The sequence below is a fragment of the Myxocyprinus asiaticus genome, chromosome 47 (assembly GCF_019703515.2).
Source record: "Myxocyprinus asiaticus isolate MX2 ecotype Aquarium Trade chromosome 47, UBuf_Myxa_2, whole genome shotgun sequence".
Lineage (NCBI taxonomy): Eukaryota > Metazoa > Chordata > Actinopteri > Cypriniformes > Catostomidae > Myxocyprinus > Myxocyprinus asiaticus.
The window spans coordinates 18416224-18437988 of record NC_059390.1 but is presented as its reverse complement, the minus strand read 5'-3'; the positions used below and the strand labels follow the sequence as shown (position 1 = coordinate 18437988).

The 21765-nt window shown below is 41.9% G+C and overlaps 1 protein-coding gene across 1 annotated transcript in view; it reads left to right on the top strand.

The window, feature by feature from the left end:
- The window catches only part of LOC127436773 (voltage-dependent calcium channel subunit alpha-2/delta-1-like), a 117818-nt gene that overhangs the window by 83380 nt on the left and 12673 nt on the right, over positions 1–21765 (top strand). Inside the window, exons 23-31 of the mRNA XM_051691144.1 lie at positions 5385–5445; positions 6404–6504; positions 10371–10452; positions 12916–12981; positions 13067–13176; positions 13270–13341; positions 13813–13880; positions 14545–14583; positions 15058–15129. Of these exons, the coding sequence (XP_051547104.1) occupies positions 5385–5445; positions 6404–6504; positions 10371–10452; positions 12916–12981; positions 13067–13176; positions 13270–13341; positions 13813–13880; positions 14545–14583; positions 15058–15129 (671 nt within the window). The remainder of the gene's footprint in view (positions 1–5384; positions 5446–6403; positions 6505–10370; positions 10453–12915; positions 12982–13066; positions 13177–13269; positions 13342–13812; positions 13881–14544; positions 14584–15057; positions 15130–21765) is intronic.

Sequence of the window (21765 nt, the reverse complement as noted above, 5' to 3'; positions counted from 1 at the left end):
CTGAGCTCAGCATTTTGTCGCTGAAGATGGCCCTCCTGGTGGTGCTCACTTCTATCAAGAGGGTGGGGGACCTGCAGGCGCTCTCTGTCACCAGCGAATGCCTGGAGTTCGGGGCTGGCACACTCTCACGTGATCTTGAGACCCCGACCTGGTTACGTGCCCAAAGTTCCCACCAGTCCCTTCTGGGATCAGGTGGTAAACCTGCAAGCGCTTTCTTCAGAGGAGGAAGTCCTGGCCTTGTTGTTGCTGTGTCCAGTTTTTACCCTGCGCATCTATCTAGACGCACGCAGAGCTTTAGATGCTCGGGGCAGCTCTTTGTCTGCTTTGGAGAGCAGCAGAAGGGGAAAGCTGTCTCCAAACAGAGGTTGTCCCATTGGATTGTGGATGCCATTTCTCTGGCTTACCAATCACAAGACCTGCCATGCCCTTTGGGAGTCCAGGTGCACTCCACCAGAGGTGTTGCGTCCTACTGGGCACTGGCGAGGGGCGCCTCTCTAGCAGACATATGCAGAGCAGTGGGTTGGGCTACACCCAATACCTTTGCGAGGTTCTACAACCAGCACATAGAACCGGTTTCGACCCGAGTGTTATGGGGTAACAACAGGTAGGCTGGGCGGCTGGTCGGGTGTATCGCTTGCATTGCGCCTTTACCCTTTTGAGGTGATAATGTGTGCTATCTTGTCCACAACTATTCGTGGGCGAACTCGGCGAAGTAGTGCCGCTGCCAGGCCCAGTACTCGTAGTATGCCCCTTTTCAGTGCTCCATACATGGTGATTTCCCCATCAGTAATCCCATGTGATGCGTTTCCACTGTCCGGTATCCCCTCAGGTGAACCCTGTGTTTCCCCTCGTCAGAGCTCTGCTCTGCCTCGGCCAATGTTGCTGTGTATCCTCTCCATAGATAGGGTCCTTCCCAGTGGTATCATTCCATATGTGAACTACCCCGTCGGTAAGTCCATGTGAGGTATTCTCCACATGTTAACCTCCCTCCGGTAGGATGTGGTCTCTGTAGTACTCTCCCTCCTGGAGAGGGAAGAGCACTTCCCCAGCACTATTCTAGCAGGTGCTCGGCAGGAAATTACTTAATACAAAAATCAGGAAAGGCCACCGCCTGTAGCTTCCTCGGGTAAGTGCTTCCTCCCACCCTAATTGGGACCCAGGAGATGCCTTACCTAACTCGCTGGAAGGTCACAACGTGGTCGAGCGCTCGCTGCGAAGCATGCAGCAGCTTGCCCGTGTCCGGTCCTCTGTATCTCGCGACACAGTTCAGCACCTGCAGCGTTTCGTATAGGAACCCCTATTGTAACTATATCGACATAACGTCGAGTGAGTGACAGACAGGGAACGTCTTGGTTACTGATGTAACCTCTGTTCCCTGATGGAGGGAACGAGACTTTGTGTCCCTTCTGCCGCGGCACTGAACCGACCACTGACATGGCCGGGACTCTCTCTCGGCTCTTCAGCACAACTCTGAATGAGTGGTGCACACCATCTCCTTTTATACCTGTATGTCCGGGGCGGAAAGTGGCATGCAAATTCCACTCGGCAATTTTCATTGGCCTTTTCTGAATAAAGCAAAGGTGATTGGGGCTCTCAAGGTCGAACCCCTAGTGTTGTTACATCGACACAATGTCTCGTTCCCTCCATCAGGGAACAGAGGTTACATCAGTAACCAAAATGTTAAAGATAAGTGTTAAACCGATTATCGGTCTATTTATAATACTCACACCTACTCAATTAGGGCTACGTGTAACTATCAGTAATCCTGATTTTAAAAAAACAAAAAAACAATTAAGAGAAAAGTTAAAATATCGGTTACAGATAAGTGTTAAACCGATTATCGGTCTGGATTATCAGCCTATTTCTAATACTCACACCTACTCGATTAGGGCTATGTGTAACTATCAGTAATCACGATTTTTAAAAACCAAAAAATAATTAAGAGGGTAAGTTAAAATATTGGGTACAGATATCTGTTAAACCGATTATCGGTCTGGATTATCGGTCTATTTCTAATGCTCACACCTTCTCGATTAGGGCTACGTGTAACTCTATCAGTAATCCCAGTTTTTAAAAATTAGTAACAAATGAAGTGAATAAGTGAAAATATTGGTTACAAATATCAGTCATAATTATCGGTCTGTCTCTAATACTCACACCTACTCGTTTAGGGCGACATGTGAAACTATTTGTAACCCTAAATTTAAAAAAAAAAAAACAATTACCGATTAAGTGCAAAAGTTAAAATGTTGGTTAAAAATATTGGTCAAACCGATTATCGGTTCATCTCTAATACTCACACTTGCTTTACACCTGTTAAATTCTCCATAGTCACCATGGAAAATAATGTACACATTAACATAAACTCACTCTGCTGTGGGTGTCTGTTCTGCATGTGTGTCTGTTTCCCAGCTGAGCATTTTAGATTATGTCTGTTATTTTCTCCTTGCAACTGGCAGCATCATTGTGTTTGTCAAAGGTATGAGAGTGGTTAGCATTTAATGTTAATCATATCATGTGGATATTGCATTTCCATGCTAGGACCCAGCTGTATTTATCTGAATGTGTGTGTATGTGTGAGAGCATCAGGAGACGTTTAGGGGATAGATTCCTGGGGTTTGGAAGGTGAAATCACAAAGGACATGAATGTGACTCCCCGTTCTTTTTTATCCCAACCCTCCTGCTCTTTGAATCATCTGGATGTTTTAAAAGCCTTGTAAAGGTCCAGTTTAACAACATACAGTCCTTGCTCTTCAGAAAGCATCACCTCTATGTGTGTGTTGGAGTCAGTGTGTGCTTGTCCAGGTTCGGATGTGGTGGTATGTGTGTCCATTTTTAAATTTAACAGGACAGTGTAACTCTGAGGCTTCTAATGTTACTGTTCCGCAATAACAGTCTGTACTAATCACCCCTCTGCCACCAGATCTCTGCTTCTTTATGAGAGCATACCTGCCAAACTATATATTGTGCCCCTCAAACCATATTTTAACATTTTACCCTTCCTTTTATACCTGATACCTCTGCAGAGATTGAATAACACAGTTTGCACTCAGTATAATGTCAATCACATGAAAATACAGTGGCCCCAAAAAGAATTTGGACACTTAAGCACTTAAACATTTATGAAAAAAATCAAAATATCAACTCAAGTTGCATTTTTTTTTTTTTTAAAGGAAGCAGCAGTAGAACACTTTTCAAGCCAAATATTTCACTTGAAATACATAAAAATACTGTTAAAAATTAAGACTAAAAATTACGATTATTTAGACACTTGCTGCTGATCAAACGTTAGTGGAAAATGTCCACCTGTATGTGATGAACTACTCCAGTGGTTACTCTGCTAGATCACCTGTGTGAACTCGAGGAGAACTGACTTCATACAGTAAATCCTCTAAAGATCACCTTGAGACCAGTTTCTTAAAAGTAATTTGCAAAAATGGCTTATAAAAGTGTAGTTAGATCTGAGAAAAGGTCTTGCATCATTCGTGATCTGCTCCGTTATTCTAAGTATCTTTGACCCAGAAACACATTTTTAGTTTTATGCACTGAAGTTAAAAGGAAAGTCTCAGCCAACATTTCAATGATTATATCTCATAGTAACTATATCAGTAAAAAGCTGAGACTCTCCGTTTTTACTTTTGTGCATAAAACTCAAAATGTGTTTCTCTGGTGTTTCAAAGGGACACAAAATGATAAAGCTGGCCACATTTTAATGCATTTATATTTCATTGGTTTAAAGGAATAGTTCCCCCAGAAATGAAAATTCTCTCATTTACTCACCTTCATGCCATCCCAGATGTATATGACTTTATTTCTTGTGCAGAACACAAACAATGATTTTTAAAGAATATTTCAGCTCTGTAGGTCTATACAATGCAAATCAAAAGGCTCCAAAACTTTGAAGCTTCCAAAAGAACATAAAGGCTGCATAAAAGTAATCCATACGACTCCAGTGGAGTTAAGATTTATAGTGAAAAAATAGTTATAGTTTGGTCTGTTCTTATCTAAAATCAATTGGATCGTTTCAGAAGACATGGATCAATACACTGGAGTCACATATGGATCACTTTTATGCTGTCTTATGTGCTTTTTTGAGCTTCAAAGTTCTGGCCAACATTCACTTGAATTGTATGGACCTACAGTGCTGAGATTCTTCTTAAAATCATCAAAATCTTTAAAGAATGTCCTTATAAATTAAAATACCATTGGTTTAATAACAAAGGCAAGTCATTTGATGAAGGCAATAATTAATAGACTCTAATTTACAACCAGTGAAATGGTTACTAGTCACTATTTGGGTTCACACACAAAATATTTGCTAATATATGCAATGTGTAAACTATAATTATTTTCCACTTTGGTCGCCTGAAGTTCTGCCCTCCTCTGTCTGGCTCATGTGAATGCATAATTCATTAACGATACCATAACCATCATGAACAGACTTCTGTACCACATGTAAGATCCCACATTGTTTTTCCTTCAATTAGCATTGAGCAAAAAGTCTTGGATCAGAATGCAATATTTTTATTCAGGACTTGTTCTGTGAATAAAATATTGGTGACCTTTGACCCCTGTGGTTTTACCCTGTTTCTCTGCCTCTCTTTCCCCTTCTCCTCGATCAATCGCTTCCTCTCTTTCCCTCTTTGCGGAATTTGACCCTTCAGAAGATGGCAAGTACTGTTTTCTTTCCCTTTTGTCTTATCCATCTTGTATGAACCCTGACCTCGCCCATGTATGAGTCTGTCATCTTGTCTCAAACACAAACAAGCACACTTAGACAATTGGTAGAATATGCTACATTTGAAGGACACATCTGTGCCTCATTAATGTTTTCTGCACTTAAATGCATCTTTTAGAGGAAAATCAACTATGAGAATGGGTGATAAATTACATGATATAAGAAATTAGCATAATCTTGGAAAAGGCCATGGTAGTATTGATAACATATTAATGTCTCCTATATTGATGATGGCATCATAATACAACATGGACAAGAGGCAAGTGAGAAACACATGCTTAGACACTGTGTAACCAATGAGATAATGGATAAAGTAGCTCTGTGCTAACTAATTTAAAACTTCCTCTCTCTGGACCCCTCTCATGTGGGGTCGTGTGCCTGAACAGCAGGGTGTCACAGCAGATAACTGTGTTACTAGACAGAAGCGCAGAGACAGATTTTTACAAGCTGTTGTGCAGCAGCCTGCTATCTGTAGAGTTGTGTTTAACTGGCAGGTCATTTTGATTTACCTCTAGGTTGTTTTGTTTTTATATTTTGCATTCAACTTCATTTTATTCATTTAATGCTTAGGAATGACAGAACTTACTGAAGTAAGCTTTGATCTTTGACTGATTTATGATCGTTTCACATTTTATATCTCTTTCAGTTTCTGTAAGCCTGCAGGTGGACAAATTTGAAGAATATGGATATACTTTCATAGCACCTAGGTCAGTTTTCTAAAGGAATAGTTCACCCAAAAAGAAAACTGTGGTCATTTACTCACCCTCATGTTACGTGGAACACAAAAGGAGAGGTTTTGTAGAATATATAAGAATATCCAGCTCCAAAAAGGATAAAAAGCACCATAAAAGGATCATAAAAGTGGTCTTTACGACTTGAGTGCCATATTTAATGGCTTGTAAAGCCATACGATATCTCTATATGAGAAAAACATAAAAATGTAAGTCATTATTTGCTAAAAATCTAGCTCTTTAATCATATTCAAACGTGGCACCTTATGACACGTCACACCAGGTTTGATGTTAAAGGTGCACTCTGTAATTTTTTTCTGCATTACAAAAGTTTTACTCATAAAGAAATTAATTGTAATTTTGGAACATAAATATCAAATCATGACCACTCACATGAGATGATGTCTCCAGTAATATCAGGAACCTTATAAAAGCTGTTTTATTCTACATGGGGCAGGGGTGCCCTTATGGGAGCAGCCATTTTAGAATTACATGACCAGCTGAATACTACTCGCTTAATCTCAGTAACCATCTTTTTATTGGACACTTTTACTTTTGCATTAAATGAATCATGGCTGATTGTAAATAGGGAATTTCTACAATGGCTTCTGTAACTGAAAACTATTGATTTTGAATGATGCTGCATCCACACCACTAGTTGTCACTGTAAGTCCAAGATGACACAAACAAAAAGTTACTGAGTGCACCTTTAATGACACTGAATCCCTTCGGTTCTTGCATGTCTCATGATGAATCACGACACACCATGTTTCAATGTGCATGGTGAGTAAATGATGAGAGAATTTAAAATTTTTGGTGAACCATTCCTTTAAAAGGTTTATTTCATAGATCATCCTAGATTACCCGAACGAATGCTCTGGATTTTTGTCCTGCTTTCTTAACTGATTCTGACAAATGTTCTGACATGTTTTAGAGAATACTGCAAAGACCTGAAACCACAGAGTGACAACAACACTGAATTTCTCATCGACTTCATTGAATACATTGACAGGAAGACCCCCAACAACCCACTATGTGAGTATATTCTGGAACACTCTAAGCAGTTTTACCAGGACAAGGTCAGGGCTGTCAGTCAGGGATGCTGGTTCAAATCCAGAACTGAGCTGTAAGGGTGCCTACATGCTAGAGTTAACACTACATCAGAGAACGCTGCAAACATATTTATTTCAACAGGGAATTGTGCATCAGATGGATGTAATGAGTTTGCGAATGCAATGCCCTGTCTTGCAGTCAGAAGTTGTGATCTTTTCAAATTTTACTGCATTGCACCTTAACATAGACATCCATTATTCAATGAAAATCTCAGAGGCAGGTTCAATTGTGCTTTCAGAAAACCAATTTGCTCTTTTCCTGCTTGATTTCAATCTGACTGGGCTCTTTCCACACCCTCAAATTAATCTTATGTATTTCTATACAGTACATCAGAGCTGTAGTACATCAGAGCTGTCCCTAGTGTGTAGGCGCCTTAACTTTGAGAGTGGTGGTCACCTGGAGGTCAGCAATATATACCATCAGTTTAAAGTTTCAGAGATCATTCTCTGGGCTGAAATGAACAATTTATGATGTTATAATCTTGATTAAAGCATGTAGCACTCACGTTCCAATTTGAATTAAACTTTACTTAAAGTGAATATTCGCCCAAAATCGAGGCTATCAGTGTTTAAAATTCTGCCTTTCATCTCCTTTTGTGTTCCACGATCCAGAAAGAGTGTCATATGTGAAACAATGTTAGGGTGAGTAATTGATGGCATAATTTTCATGTTTGGGTGAACTATCTCTTTAAAAGTCATAGCAATATAACTTATTTTGTTTAATTTTACAAAAAAGAGAGATAGAGAAAAAGGCTTGATGCATCTGTTGAGTACTTGAGCAATTTACATGAGTCAAACTACTTCTGGTGTGTGAAAACATGGGAACCCTCTTCTACATCCAAAGTAGTTCTCATAGCGTCGCTGTCTGATGAGAACCAGGTATCTCCAAAAATTATAATTTTCAAGAGCTTGGAAAAACTCGTATCTTCTGGAAAAAATCTTACAAAATGAATAAAAAATAACAATTATTAGCAATTAAATAGAATTCTATCATAACACTGTTCGAGATTTTAATTGGACTTACATGGATTTTTATAGCGAACGTGGACATACACGGTTTCCTTATCATGGGTTCCAATGGCGCATGTTCAGTTACAGATTAAGTCTAACTGTTTGTGTTCCCAGAACTCATTTGGTAGGTAATTGATTGCTAGAGAATATATTTTTGGATATATTCTGAGCTTTCACTTACTATTTTAGATCAAAATCCATTTTATGACTAGGGTTTCTAGTCTGGTTGTTGAGTGGACAGTTCGGTTTTCAGACACGATTTCCGGATCCAACACACAAATTGCCTGTCAGAATTACCTTTCACTCGTGGTTTCATGAAGATGGAAATCTGGCAACCGTATATGGCTGGTATTTTTAAAGCCACCTGACATTGTGTGTTCATGAATGGCTTTGGTTGTCAGGGAATTCACAGAGCCAGCGCAATGTAGGCAGTCTCTTCACTACACTTCAGCCGGAGAGCTGAGGTAAATTAGTTGACGCTCTTCTTAACATAAGGGCGGGACATACACGGTTTTGATGGACACTTCTCAAGGCCAATGGAGATACTTTTAAACAAATAGCCTGATTAAATATCATTTCATTGGTCATTTTGAACCCAATTAAAACAGTAGGAAGAGGTCATTCGGCGCATTCTGTCTATGACAAAAAGTCACAATTGTCAAAAGTGGAGATACGTGGGGGCCTGGGTAGCATGTAAAGACACTGACTACCACCCCTGGACAGTTCCGATTCGTGAGTTCAAATCCAGGGCGTGCTGAGTGACTCCAGCTAGGTCTCCTAAGCAACCGAATTGGCCCGGTTGCTAGGGAGGGTAGAGTCACATGAGGTAACCTCCTCGTGGTCGCTATAATGTGGTTTGCTCTTGGTGGGGCGTGTGGTGAGTTGTGCGTGGACGCCGCGGAGAATAGCGTGAAGCCTCCACACGCGCTATGTCTTCGCGGTAACGTGCTCAACAAGCCACGTGATAAGATGTGCGGATTGACGGTCTCAGACGCGGAGGCAACTGAGATTCGTCCTCCGCCACACGAATTGAGGTGAGTCTATGCCACCACGAGATGTTGTTTTTCATTGGACAGCGACAATAGACACTTTCTTGATTAAATTAAAGGGGTTGAAATACACGGTGGTGCCCTGAGAGCTCTCCGATTGGCTTTTATTTTCTGTTTTGTTCTGATTTTATTTATTGTTCTCTTGTTGACTGTGTTAAAGCTGTGTAAACCAACACACCCAGACACAGGCACCCCCTCCTCACACACACACACACCTTCCTTTCTGCAGGCCGCTTTGATCTCAGTAAGGTCAGATGGTGGTGCGCTAATCACTTGGATTGGTGCACATGTGTTGAATGTGTAGATTAATACTTCATACCTATGACCCCACCCCCTTCCCCAATTCTGCACCAATTATCATGTGAGAAAGAGGAAAAGCAGGACATGTCACAGAGAACAGAAAGAGAGAGAAAAGTTATGCAATGGTCTATTAGTATGGTCAAGGGAATTAAAAAAAAAATAGCTGATTTCAGACGTCCCGGAGTCCAACAGACTGACAAGCCCAAAGATAAGGGTATAAATGAACTAATTCGCCAACAAACAGACATTTTGTTTCATTCAGACATGTTGTTGTCTGCTTTCATTCAAAGAATAAAGATCATATGTTTATTTTAGTAATTCCTTGTGATCATAGACTACAAAATGTTGTAACCAGCGAAACATTGCACTGTAAACACTCATATTTGTGGCTGTTTGTCACTGAGGCCTGTATGGTCCTGGTTTTGAAGTCCATGATTTCCTCGCTGTCAAACTCTGGTGGATCGGTTGAGTTGTGTTCTCGAGCTGCTCTCAATCAGGTCCTAATGAAAAGCATGCAGCGTGTGGAGGAGGGATGAAATAAAGTTGTACACCAGCTGCTCTGTCTGAAGTGTGTGTGTTTTGTCGTAAAGGTTTTGTGGTAATGAACTGCAGCGATATGTTATAAAACATTCCAAGTGCTCTGAACATCCCCGCACTGAAAAAAAAAGAAAAGAAAGCAGGCCTTTGAACACTTACTGCCATTTCATACAGCCGAAGAATACAACCTTGTTCCACATCTCGGAAAATTAATCTATGTGTTACTTTCCAGACATGTCTTACTCCCTCATTTTTTTAATCTCTCTCTCTCTCTCTCTCTCTCTCTCTCTCTCTCTCTCTCTCTCTTTCTCTCTTTCTCTCTTTCTCTCTCGCTCTCTTTATGGAGTTCTACTTCTTTATGACTTTGTGCATCAGTTGCCTCAAAGGTCAGAATGTGGAGCCTGTTCTTACTCATGACCAACAGGTGTTTATTTATTTATCTAATTAAGTCAAAGGTGAAGCTTATATTGACTTAAACCTTTGTTTTGTACGTATTGATGCTTCAGTAGATTCTGCGCTAGGTTTATTCTGTACAAATTTGGCATGGTTGTGTCATCTGATAAACAATTTGGGAATTTTCTTTCGTCATAGGGCAAAATCGTCAGTCTTTGGTTGCTTAGTGTGTCAAGCTCACCGGTGGCAATTAATTGCATTTGCAAAGAATTTTCCCAATTGCTTATACTGTAGTTGCATCTCATCTTGCTCCCTAGCTCCCTATGTCATGAAAAATAACAACTGTCTTGGCTTTTACCCAAGATCTCACTGAGATCTTATTGTACAATCTGACAAGCAACAATCGTAAAGGGCAGAAAAAATTCGGACAGTGTACAACGGACAGAACAAGATCAGTCACATAGAGTTATTTGAGACTGTGCTGTGTATGCTTTCTCAGGCAATATGGACCTGACTAACAGATTGCTGCTGGATGCTGGCATCACTGCTGAACTGGCCAAACACTGGAGTGAACAGAGACCGTGAGTTCCACAGAAACAGAAATCCACAATAAACAAGGACAACAACAAAAAATATAACCTTAATCTTCAAATGATTGCAGTACGCTCCAACAAAGTTAGGAGAGTGAAGTGTTTATCACAGTGTAACATCAACATTTAAAAAAAAAAAAAAACTTCTTAAGCATTTGGGCACTGACGAAACAAGTTTAAGTTTAGCAAGCAGAATTTTCCCCCATTCATCCATTATGCAGGTCTTCAGCTGCACAGTTGTAAGGGGCCTTCATTGCTGTCTTTTTGTGCTTCATAATGCAGCTCACATTCTTAATTGGAGACAGGTCAGGACTTCAGGCAGGCCAATCTGACACCCGCACTCTCTGCTTTCACAACCATGCACTTGTAATCCGGCAGTATGTGGTTTGGCATCGTCCTGCTGAAAAATGCAGGGACGTCCCTGGAAAAGACAGCATCTGGATGGCAGTATACAATATGTTGCTCCAAAATTTTTACATACAGTACTGTGCAAATGTCTTAGGCACATAAGATGTTTCATAAGAGCATTTGTCTTAAGATGGTTATTTATATCTTCAGCTTTAGTGTGTTAATAGGAAATATAAATGTTAGACTCCCAAACATTACTTTTGCAAATAGAAAAGATTAGAATAGAAGAACAGGGAGCCCTGCAACAGGTGTCATGGCCCCCTCAAAGCCCCCCACTGAACATCGAGTCAGTCTGGGATTACATAAAGAGACAGAAGCAATTAAGATGGCCTAAATAGACTGAAGAACTGTGGCGAATTCTCCAAGAAGCTTGGAACATCCTGTCTGCCAACAACCAAGAAAAACTGTGTCCAGGTGTACCTAGGAGAATTGGTGCTGTTTTAAAGGCAAAGGTGATCACACCGAATATTGATTTAGCTTTTTTTATGTTTACTGGACTTTGTATGACGTTAATTGATAAATGAAAACTATTTATGTCATAATTTTTGAAGACATCCTCACTATGCAACATTTTTCACAAGTGCCTAAAACTTTTGCACAGTACTGTATATTTCTGCATTACTGGTGCCATCACAGATGTGAAAGTAACCCATGCCATGGACACTGACACACCCCCATACCATGACAGACTCTGGCTTTTGGACCTGATGCTGATAACAACTTGGATGGTCCTCTTCCTCTTTGGCCTGGAGAACACAAAGGCTGTTTTTTCCAAAAACTATTTGAAATGTGGACTCGTTGACCACAAAACACTATTCCAATGTTCTACTTTCCATCTGAGATGAGACCGAACTCAGAGAAGTTGGTGGTGCTTCTGGCCAGTGTTGATGTATGGCTTCTGCTTTGCATGGTAAAGCCTTAACTTGCATCTGTGGATGCAGTGGTGAAAAGTGTTGACTGACAGAGGTTTACAGAAGTATTCCCAAGCCCATGTCATGATATCCATTACAGACACATAACGGTTTTTACACAGTGACTTCTGAGAGATCAGAGATCATGGGCATTCAGATGTGGTTTTACAGCAGGACAACACCAAACCACATACTGCCGGATTACAAGTGCATGGCTGTTTAAGCAGAGTGTGCGGGTGTCAGATTGGGCTGCCTGCAGCCCTGACCTGTCTCCACTTAAGAATGTGTGGCGCATTATGAAGCACACCATACGTCAACGAAGACCCTGTACAGTTGCGCAGCTGAAGACCTGCATAATGGATGAATGGGGGAAAAACTTGCTAAACTTAACAAACTTGTGTCTTAAGTGCCCAAATGCTTAACAAGTGTTATTAGAAGAAATGGTGACGTTACACAGTGGTAAACACTCAACTGTCCCAACTTTTTTGGAGTGTGTTGCAATCTGATTTGAATCTTGAGTCATGTAGTCTGATTTGAATCTTTGAGTGTATATTTTAAAGAAAAAACAACAAGCTTAAACATCTAATAATGTGTTGTAGTGTTTTTAATATAGCACAGGGTGAATATAATTTACATATCACTCTTCTTTGTTTTGATTAGCATTTTTCATACCATCCCAACTTTTTCCAGAACAGGGGTTGTAAATTTGGTCATTATTTACAGTACTTACCCTCATGTTGTTCCAAACCCATATGACTTTCTCTGTTCTGTGAAACACAAAAGAAGATGTTGGGCAGCATGTTATTTTCAGTCACCATTTAAATTTATTGCATTTTTTTTCCCCACACAATGTAAGTGAATGGTGATTGAGGCTAAGATTCTGACTAGCATTTCTTTTTGTGTTCCATTGAAGAAAGTCATACAGGTTTGGAACAACATGAGAGTGAGTAAATGAAGACAGAATTTACATTCTAATTCAGAATCTTTCATTTATATTTACTGTAGATAATCACCAGTCCATTCTCCATATGCCTCCTAATTTATTTTGAGCACCTACGTTTATGACTTTTCATTTAAACACTTCTTTTAGCCTGATTAGGTCTTCTTTCAAAATGTGTATGTTTGTTACTTTCAGGAATGACAGAATCAGGGCGAAGTTTGTGGCAACAGATGGCGGTGTCACAAGAGTTTATCCCGCAAGGTACAAGAATAATTTCAAAGTTTAGGAATACTTTAGGAACAGGCAGCCCTCTGGGATTTGGACTAAAATTGTGTGTGTTCTGCAGTGCTGGTCCAGAATGGACCGAACAGGCAGAAACATATGAGTCCAGTTTCTACAGGAGAAGTCTGGACAATGATATTTACATGTTTACATCAACACCATACACGGCCAATGGTAAGTGTGTGTCTGTTTGTGTGTGATTTATTATACAGGTGTGTCACAGTTATTCTTTAGTTTAATGGACATTTTCTATCCTCTTTTAATCAGAAACTCAAGAGTCTGTTTTAGTGAGCAGAGCGATGGACCTGAGAATTGATGAATTTAGGTTGAAACCAGCCGGTGAGAATCTGCCGTTTTAATTTCACTATTTATCATGAGAATATATTGTAGATAGGCACTTAGTTGTGAAGAATGGATGTAGTGATCAGTGAAAATTGATATATTCATCTGGCCAATTAGATTTATTGACACTGGCATTTTAGCATAAAGTGGCCATTTCCAAAATCTGCTAACAGCCTTGTCAGTAAAAAACTTGTCAGTTTTCTGATTGAAATTTTGGGGGGATGAGTAGATAAATATTGCATTTGATGCTCAAATATAATGTTAATTTAACTGCATCAACTTGTACATGTCTCATTTGAATATATACTCATTCATTGTTTAGATCAGCATTACTGATAGAGCAACACATCAATCAGCCACTTGTAGTGATCAGTGTTTGAATGAATCGATTCGCAATTTTGAGCCATTTGCCTTGTTAAACCCTCATTTACACTGTCCTTTTTCATTGTTTTTTGTTGTCTGTTTCAGTGGTCGGGGTAAAACTGGACGTACAGACCTGGATGGACAGCTTCATGAATGCTACAATATCATCAAAGGTTACTTTAGCCGACAAATTATTAAATTATAAATAATTATTATTAAATAATTAAATTACTGTATTTTTGTTAACCTCAATTAGAGGTCTGCACGGGCCTTAAATTGAAACCCGAACCCGACCAGTACCCCAGACCGTGTGGCCCGACCCTACCCGACTCAAACGGTACCATCAGATTTAAAGCCCAAACCCGAAATCATTCAGTCTCTTTTATAATTTGTTCTCGCAGCTGTCTCGACATGACACAGTGTCTAAAAAATGCGGTGGTCCTTTGCAAGATGCAGAAGAAATCGTGAGACATGGTGCAACAGTTATAGAAGTCTGTCCAGCAGGTTTACTTAGGAAAACAATGGAAAAACAGAGCAGAGGCACACTGTCTGTAAGTGTGAGCGTATCTGCAAAACAAGTTAGGTGGGCCTGTTTTGTTTTTTGTTTTTTTTCATTAATTACAAACCTGAACCCAACCCGAACCCAAAGTCATACTTCAAAAACGAACCCGAACCCAGCCCGAAATGTGGGTCGGGTTGCAGACCTCTAACCTCAAAATAATCCAGGTTAGAAGAAAGAGTCGAGTTTTGTCAGTATGATTCCTAACCCTAATCATAGTAGTTCTGCAATTTTATTCATCTGTCTGTATATTGTTACTGTATCTATTTCCTGTACAGTGTGATGGTGAAATCTGTGGCTGCCGGAGGAACGACATGGTAAGATTACATTTATGTGGTTACTTCCAGATAAGATCTAAAGAGAAGACACTATCTTGGCTCTCTTTTAAGGAAAATCTTCACTGATGATAAATATTTTTCTTTATTGGCCAATGAGTACTGTAGCCTCAATAAAAAATTCTGATTACATTTAACCACTTAGTGCCATTATCTATATCATTTCTTCATTGTAAACTCCTTTTCTAAGTAAACAGATTCTTCTAAATTCCTACTTTCAATTATGATTGGATGAGCTGTGTTCAACGCTGTTGTAAAATGACTATAAATGCTCACTTGTAAACTCACATTCTACATCAAAGCGCCAAGTTGCTATTTTGCTTGGCAACCGCAAACAGCCTACAGTAAGATAATTAACTAGATTACTTGATGGAAGAGTTGTTAATTCTGATTATTATTATAAATTGTATTATATAAGCTTATTGCTTTATCTCTGTCTGTCTCTTCCTCTCAAAGTTTCTAGACTGTGTTCTACTGGACGATGGAGGCTTCCTCGTCATGGCCAATCAGGATGAGTACATCAGTATGGTGGGTCTCTCTCGCAACCAGTCAGAACCCTTCCACATTCCCCTTCTCTGACCCCTATAGAGCACCCACCCAACACCATCTGCCCCCCAACGGCAGCCACACTAGAGTAAATGTTTAAAGTTAAGCTCAGCGAGGGAATCCAATCAGAGCAGAGTGTGTGCGGGATAAATCACGCAGTGTTTGGCAGCAGGCTGAAGCCGAGGGGTCCGATCCTGCCCTAAATCCCGTCTGCCTCCCCTCTGTGTGGGCAGACTCCCCAGGGGTCGGCTGGGACCCGCCGAGCAGACACACATTCATTACCACTGTTATTGCATGGCGTGCAGCGGCCGTTCTATACACTCCAGGATTTATACTGCCTTTGGACTGACTTATAGTCTTAAACGCACACACTCATACATTCTTACTTCTAATACAAAGCTGGAAGCTAAGCTGTGTGTGTTCTTAACAGTAACCAGAGCTCTCTACACACACTTACAGTCAGTATCACACCTCTGAGATTTTCTAGGATTGCAGACAACTCTCTCTTTGGTTTAAATTATGATAATCCAGTAGGTTATCCTAATAAGATTGGAACAGATCCTATTGGCTTCCCCTAAGCACGGCTGGCTCCTCATGCTTTAAACACGCAGCAATTTCACAGTGTGAACTAATACTACAGTCGGTACTGGTGGAGAAAGCTCATCTCATCGAACATAGTCATAGTCTGAGTGACACATGCCAGCTACAAAATTATATGTTGTGATTTTTTTTCTACAAGCCATAAGAATGTCCACATGGAATCTGCGCCCAGAAAATTCCACAGAATTCTAACATGTGTCATTTACGAAATTCAATACGGCGCAGGGCCACCTGGTGGACAAAACAGAAAAACACACCCTGGGCCGTAACAATGTGTTCTCAAATCTTGTTGACTTCCACTCATTCAAATTCAAAATTTCCTCTTCTCTGCTGCCTTCTGCTTGGTGTCAGATAAGCTCACTGCATTGCGTTTATGTAAACAAAGATTTGAATGGGTGAAGGAGAAGATTTTCAGTGAATTAAGACTTAAATGACTGTCTATTCCTCACTCAATGCTATCATATGGCTTCAGTAGACTTTTTTGGGGGTTTTTTATCCCCTTTTTCTCCCCAATTTGGAATGCCCAATTCCCACTACTTAGTAGGTCCTTGTGGTGGCGTGGTTACTCACCTCAATCCGGTGGCGGAGGACAAGTCTCAGTTGCCTCCACTTCTGAGACAGTCAATCCGCGTATCTTATCACGTGGGCTCACTGTGTATGACACCGCGGAGACTCATAGCATGTGGAGGCTCATGCTACTCTCAGCGATCCACGCACAACTTACCACGCGCCCCACTGAGAGCGAGAACCACTTAATCATGACCACAAGGAAGTTACCCCATGTGACTCTACCCTCCCTAGCAACCGGGCCAATTTGGTTGCTTAGGAGACCTGGCTGGAGCACACCCTTGATTCAAACTCACAACTCCAGGGGTGGTAGTCAACGTCAATACTCGCTGAGCCACCCAGGCCCCCACTGGCTTCAGTAGACTTAAAAATCGCGTCTATGGACAACATTTATTGTGCTTTTATGCTTTTGGAGCTTTTACAGTCACAATTACAATTCTTTCATCCCTCAAGCTTGTGCTTCACAGATGAAGTTTTTATGTATTTAAGTTTCAGTTTTAGTAATTATAGTTTAGGAATTAACAGAACACTTAAGAGTTATTGAAATGTAAAAAAAAAAAATGCTATATGTATTATTGGTGTACTATAATATGCTTATCTATGTTTAGTATAGTGAAATTGTTTTCCTATTATGAAATATAAATTAAAATGATTTAATATCATGAGAAAAAAGTTCAACAATGACAGAGGTAAAAGACAGAATAAAATTACACTTGATATAATTATGGGACAACTCAGTTAAGTTGGCCAGCAGCTGCAGAGAGCATCAAAAACTTGCACTGGTGAAGTCATTATTATTTACACAAAGTGTAATAGTATAAGTTGTATTTAAATGCATAAATATGTACATATTTAGCAGTAAAGTAAATGAACAGCGCAAATCATGATGACGACTGCTGCTGGATGTTTAGCATTTCACTTTAGATGCTACAAATGTCCCCCCTCCCCACTGAAACGGAAACTATGCAAATATCAAGCAAATACTAAGTACTAAAGTATTTGCAAATACTAAATACCAAGCAAATATGTCATCCCGGCCTAAACGAATGTTTAGATTTGTTGAGTCAGACTGTGTATCTTGCCCGTGCCTTCAGGTCAGCGCTGGCCACGTTTAAAGTTTAGAGCGCATTGAAATTATAGTAATAAAAAAAATCACAATCCACTCAGCGGTGCTGCGGCATTGCGACTCAGTAGATTGAAAAGTTACGGGGCAAAAGTCTACTCAATGTTCTTGGCAGTATACTATTTAATTAAAATGATTTGTTTTTGTAACACAAAGTATACAAAAATAAGAGAACGATGTAAGCCTAGAGACAAAAAGTTAATTCTGAGTATTTATTTATTTTTTAAATAAAGAGTGTAATTTACGGTTATTCAGCGAAACAGTAAAAACTGAAAAAGTACGTGTAGTTTTCATTGAATTTTTTAAATAACACTCTTTCCATTATTCATCAGAAAGAATGACATGAAGCTGAAAGAAAATGCAGAGTGCTGCCACCTGGCGTGGGTGCCCGAAGCTCCCGTCCAGGGCATGTAGGTTTACGTTGTCTCTGACGGCTAAGGCCTACGGTGCCACTGGACAAGCCGCCTCCGCCCTGCATGCCATGGTTCTCCTGCAGGTACACCAAGCCAAGGCGCTAAAAGAGCTGCACGAGGGTAGTTCTGACCCGGGATTGATGCAGGAACTGCGCTCGGCCGACCTCGCTCTCCAGACGACGAAGGTCACGGCGCGGTCTCTCGGGCAGGTGATGTCCACCCTGGTGGTCTAGGAGCGCCACCTTTGGCTCAACCTGGTCGAGATGAGAGAGGCTGACAAGGTGAGGTTCCTTGACCGTCCCATTTTGGCAGGTTTGGCGCTCCAGCGGCAGGCCCCCCGCCCCTGCGCACCCAGCTGTGGCACGAACACACCCACACCGGGTTGGTTCTGATGGACTGTGGGGAAGATATTCCTCCTCCCCCCTCCCCGGCCAATCTTATGGTGGGTATCAGGAGCCAGGTAAGTGCTTCGATGTCCCTGGACTCAGCAAGGACACGGAGCTTGAGCCCCCTCAACATGGTGCCTCAGGCTCCGCCCGCCGCGAGGCCCCACCCGCCGGTACGTCCGACGTGATTGTCCCCTTGGTCCCCCTCGTCCGGAGTTTGGACGCATGGCTTGCACTCTCCAACCTGTCGCGATGGCTGACCCGGACCGTCCGACTCGGTTAGGCGATTCAGTTCACCAGGCACCCACCCAGGTTCAGTGGTGTCCGCTTCACTTTGGTGAAGGCGGTAGACCTGAAGAACGCGTACTTCCACGTCTCGGTTTTACCTCGACACAGACCCTTCCTGTGGTTTGCTTTTGAGGGCCGGGCGTACCAGTACAAGGTCCTCCCCTTCGGCCTGTCCTTGTCCCCTTGTGTCTTCACGAAGGTCGCAGAGGCAGCACGTGCCCTGCTAAGGGAAGTGGGCGTCCGCATCCTCAACTATCTCGACGACTGGCTAATCCTAGCTCACTCCCGGGATATGTTGTGTGTGCACAGGGACCTGGTGCTCATGCACCTCAGCCGGCTGGGGCTTCGGGTCAACTGGGAAAAGAGCAAGCTCCCCGGTTCAGAGCATCTCTTTTCTCGGTTTGGAATTGAACTCAGTCTCGATGACGGCGTGCCTCACAAATGAGTGTGCACAGTCGGTGCTGAACTGTGGACAGCGGTTCCTCTGAAACTTTTTCAGAGGCTCCTGGGGCATAAGGTATCCTCAGCGGTGGCCACACCACTCGGGTTGATGCATATGAGACCACTTCAGCACTGGCTTCAGACTCGAGTCCTGAGATGGGCATGGCACTGTGGGACACATCACGTGGTCATCACGCCGATCTGTCGCCGCCTCTTCAGCCCTTGGACCGACCTAGCATTTCTACGGGCAGGGGTTCCCCTAGAGCAGGTCTCCAGGCACGTCGTGGTTACGACGGACACCTCCAAGACAGGCACGCTGTCGCCGGCTCTTGGACTGGCCCGCGGCTGCGTTGGCACATCAACTGCCTCGAGTTGTTGGCAGTACTGCTCGCCCTGTGGAGGATCCGGCCGTTGATCCAGGGCAAGCATGTGTTGGTCTGGAGGGACAACACCATGATGGTAGCGTACATCAACCGCAAAGGCGGCCTACGCTCCCGTTACATGTCACAACTCACCCGCCATCTCCTCTGGAGTCAGCAGCGCCTCAAGTCACTGCGAGCCACTCACATCCCGAGCGACCTCAACACCGCAGCAGACGTGCTGTCACGACAGGTTACACTCAGGGAAGAGTGGAGACTCCACCCTCAGGTGGTCCAGCTGATTTGGAGTCGATTCGGTCGAGCACAGGTAGACCTGTTTGCTTCCTGGGAATCCTCCCACTGCCCGCTTTGGTACACCCTGACCGAGGCACCCCTCGGTATAGACGCGCTGGCCCCCGGGACTACGCAAATACGCGTTTCCCCCAGTGAGCCTACTTGCACGGACCCTGTGCAAGTGTAGGTGCTCAACATGCGCTGGTTCCCCATAGGTGACCCCATGTGATATATCTTCCACTAAATCGTTTCCCTGTCGGTAAACTGCATCTTCCTTGGGCAGAGGTTCCTCTGCCCCCAGTCACCGTGTTTGTAGAGCTCCTCCCCCTTTGGGTAGGACCTACCATGGGACTTCTCTACATGACATACTTCCAACAAGACTCGGTAAGACCATGTGATGTATTTCCACTCAAAATACCCCCCGGGTGCGGTGTGGTCTCTGCGGTGTCTTCCCCTTGGGAGTGACACCCCTGACGTAGACAATTATGGACCCAGCCGGTAAACAAAATTGCACTCTTTTTGGGGAGAAAAAAGAGGAAAAGAGGCTAGCCTGTCCCTATTTGTTGGGCAATTCGACTTGTTCCCAAAGGACCGTTCGACGTTCATAAGAGCGTTGGGGGAGGTTACATGATGGCCTGGTGCGCTGGCTACGAGGCATACAGCAGTGTGCCTGTCTCGCACCGCCAGTCCACGTAACACAGTTCAGCTTATTTTGGCGTTTCGTATAGGGACCCCTAGTGTCACTACATCGACATAATGTCAAGTGAGTGACAGATAAGGAATGTTATGTTTACTTTCGTAACCTCTGTTCCCTGATGGAGGGAACGAGACATTGTGTCCCTCTTGCCACAGTACTGAACTACCCGCTGAAATGGCTGGGACCTTGTCTCGGCTAATCAGCACAAAACCTGAATGAGTAGTTGCGAGCCAGCTCCTTTTATACCCGTATGTCCGGGGGGAGTGGCATGCAAATTCCACTTGCCAATTCCCATTGGCCTTTTTTTTCAAAATCAGAGTTGTTTGGGGCTCCCATGAGTTACCCCTAGTGTCACTACATCGACACAACATCTCGTTCCCTCCATCAGGGTACGGAGGTTACGAAAGTAACCAGGATGTTTTCTTGTTTCAAAGAGAGGTATGACAAAAACATTTATAGATTTAGAAATATACCATTGTTCGTTGTTAGTTCATTTTAGTTCACAATGCATTAACATATGTTAACATACATTATATGCATTTACAACGTTTAATAAAAAATGCATTAGCATTTGCTAAAATTTTAATTTACCAAGGTTAATAAGTTCTGCAAAAGAATTGTTCATTGTTAGTTCATGTGATATTTCATAGAAGTATCACACTAGCAAGCGTACTGTTGTACTAAATATCAGCATGGCTGTGATTCGGCCAGGTATTCACAACCGTGTTGATAATTAGTAAAACAGTACTATTGCAAGTGTAATATTGCTTTTATATAACAGTTCTATGTTAATATTGGTAACTTGCGTTTTAGACAAAATTTGTCCAGTTAGATTTTATATTCTAAGCAGCCAACAAAAATAGTTCCAAAAGAAGCCAATGCATCAAACTTTGCGAGTTACAGAGCAATGTACAGACAAGTGGAGTAATATAAACAGTGAGGTGTCAGTGCTGTTATATGAAATATCAGCACTCCTGGAACACTGCTTGTCCAATCAGATTAAAGAACCAGAACTAACTGTTGTATAATTGTATTATGAAAGTGTTTTGAACACATTTCTTTCAGCCACCATTAAGAATGTTGTACTCTCATCTTCGTTTAACACATTTTATCATTTTAAAATCCATTCTACAGAATTCTGCATGAAATTCCCACAATCAATGCAGAACATGTGAAAGTGTTCAGATTACATGTTAATCACCTATTCAAAGGAGAGTTGTTACTAAAATTCATATAGCTTCAGCAACCTGTACTGTTTCCTGCAGGAAACTAATAGCTAATATAGCTGCTTATAGTCCTTAAACTAAAGGCAAGAGCAAGAGTGGATGGGTTCACTCCTCAGAAACAGATGTGTATTCAGGGCTTTATTCCTCATCTCAGGACATCTGTAGACCAAATGGCTGATAAACAAACATTTCATTGTGAGTTTAAATAATGTTAATTGAAAACA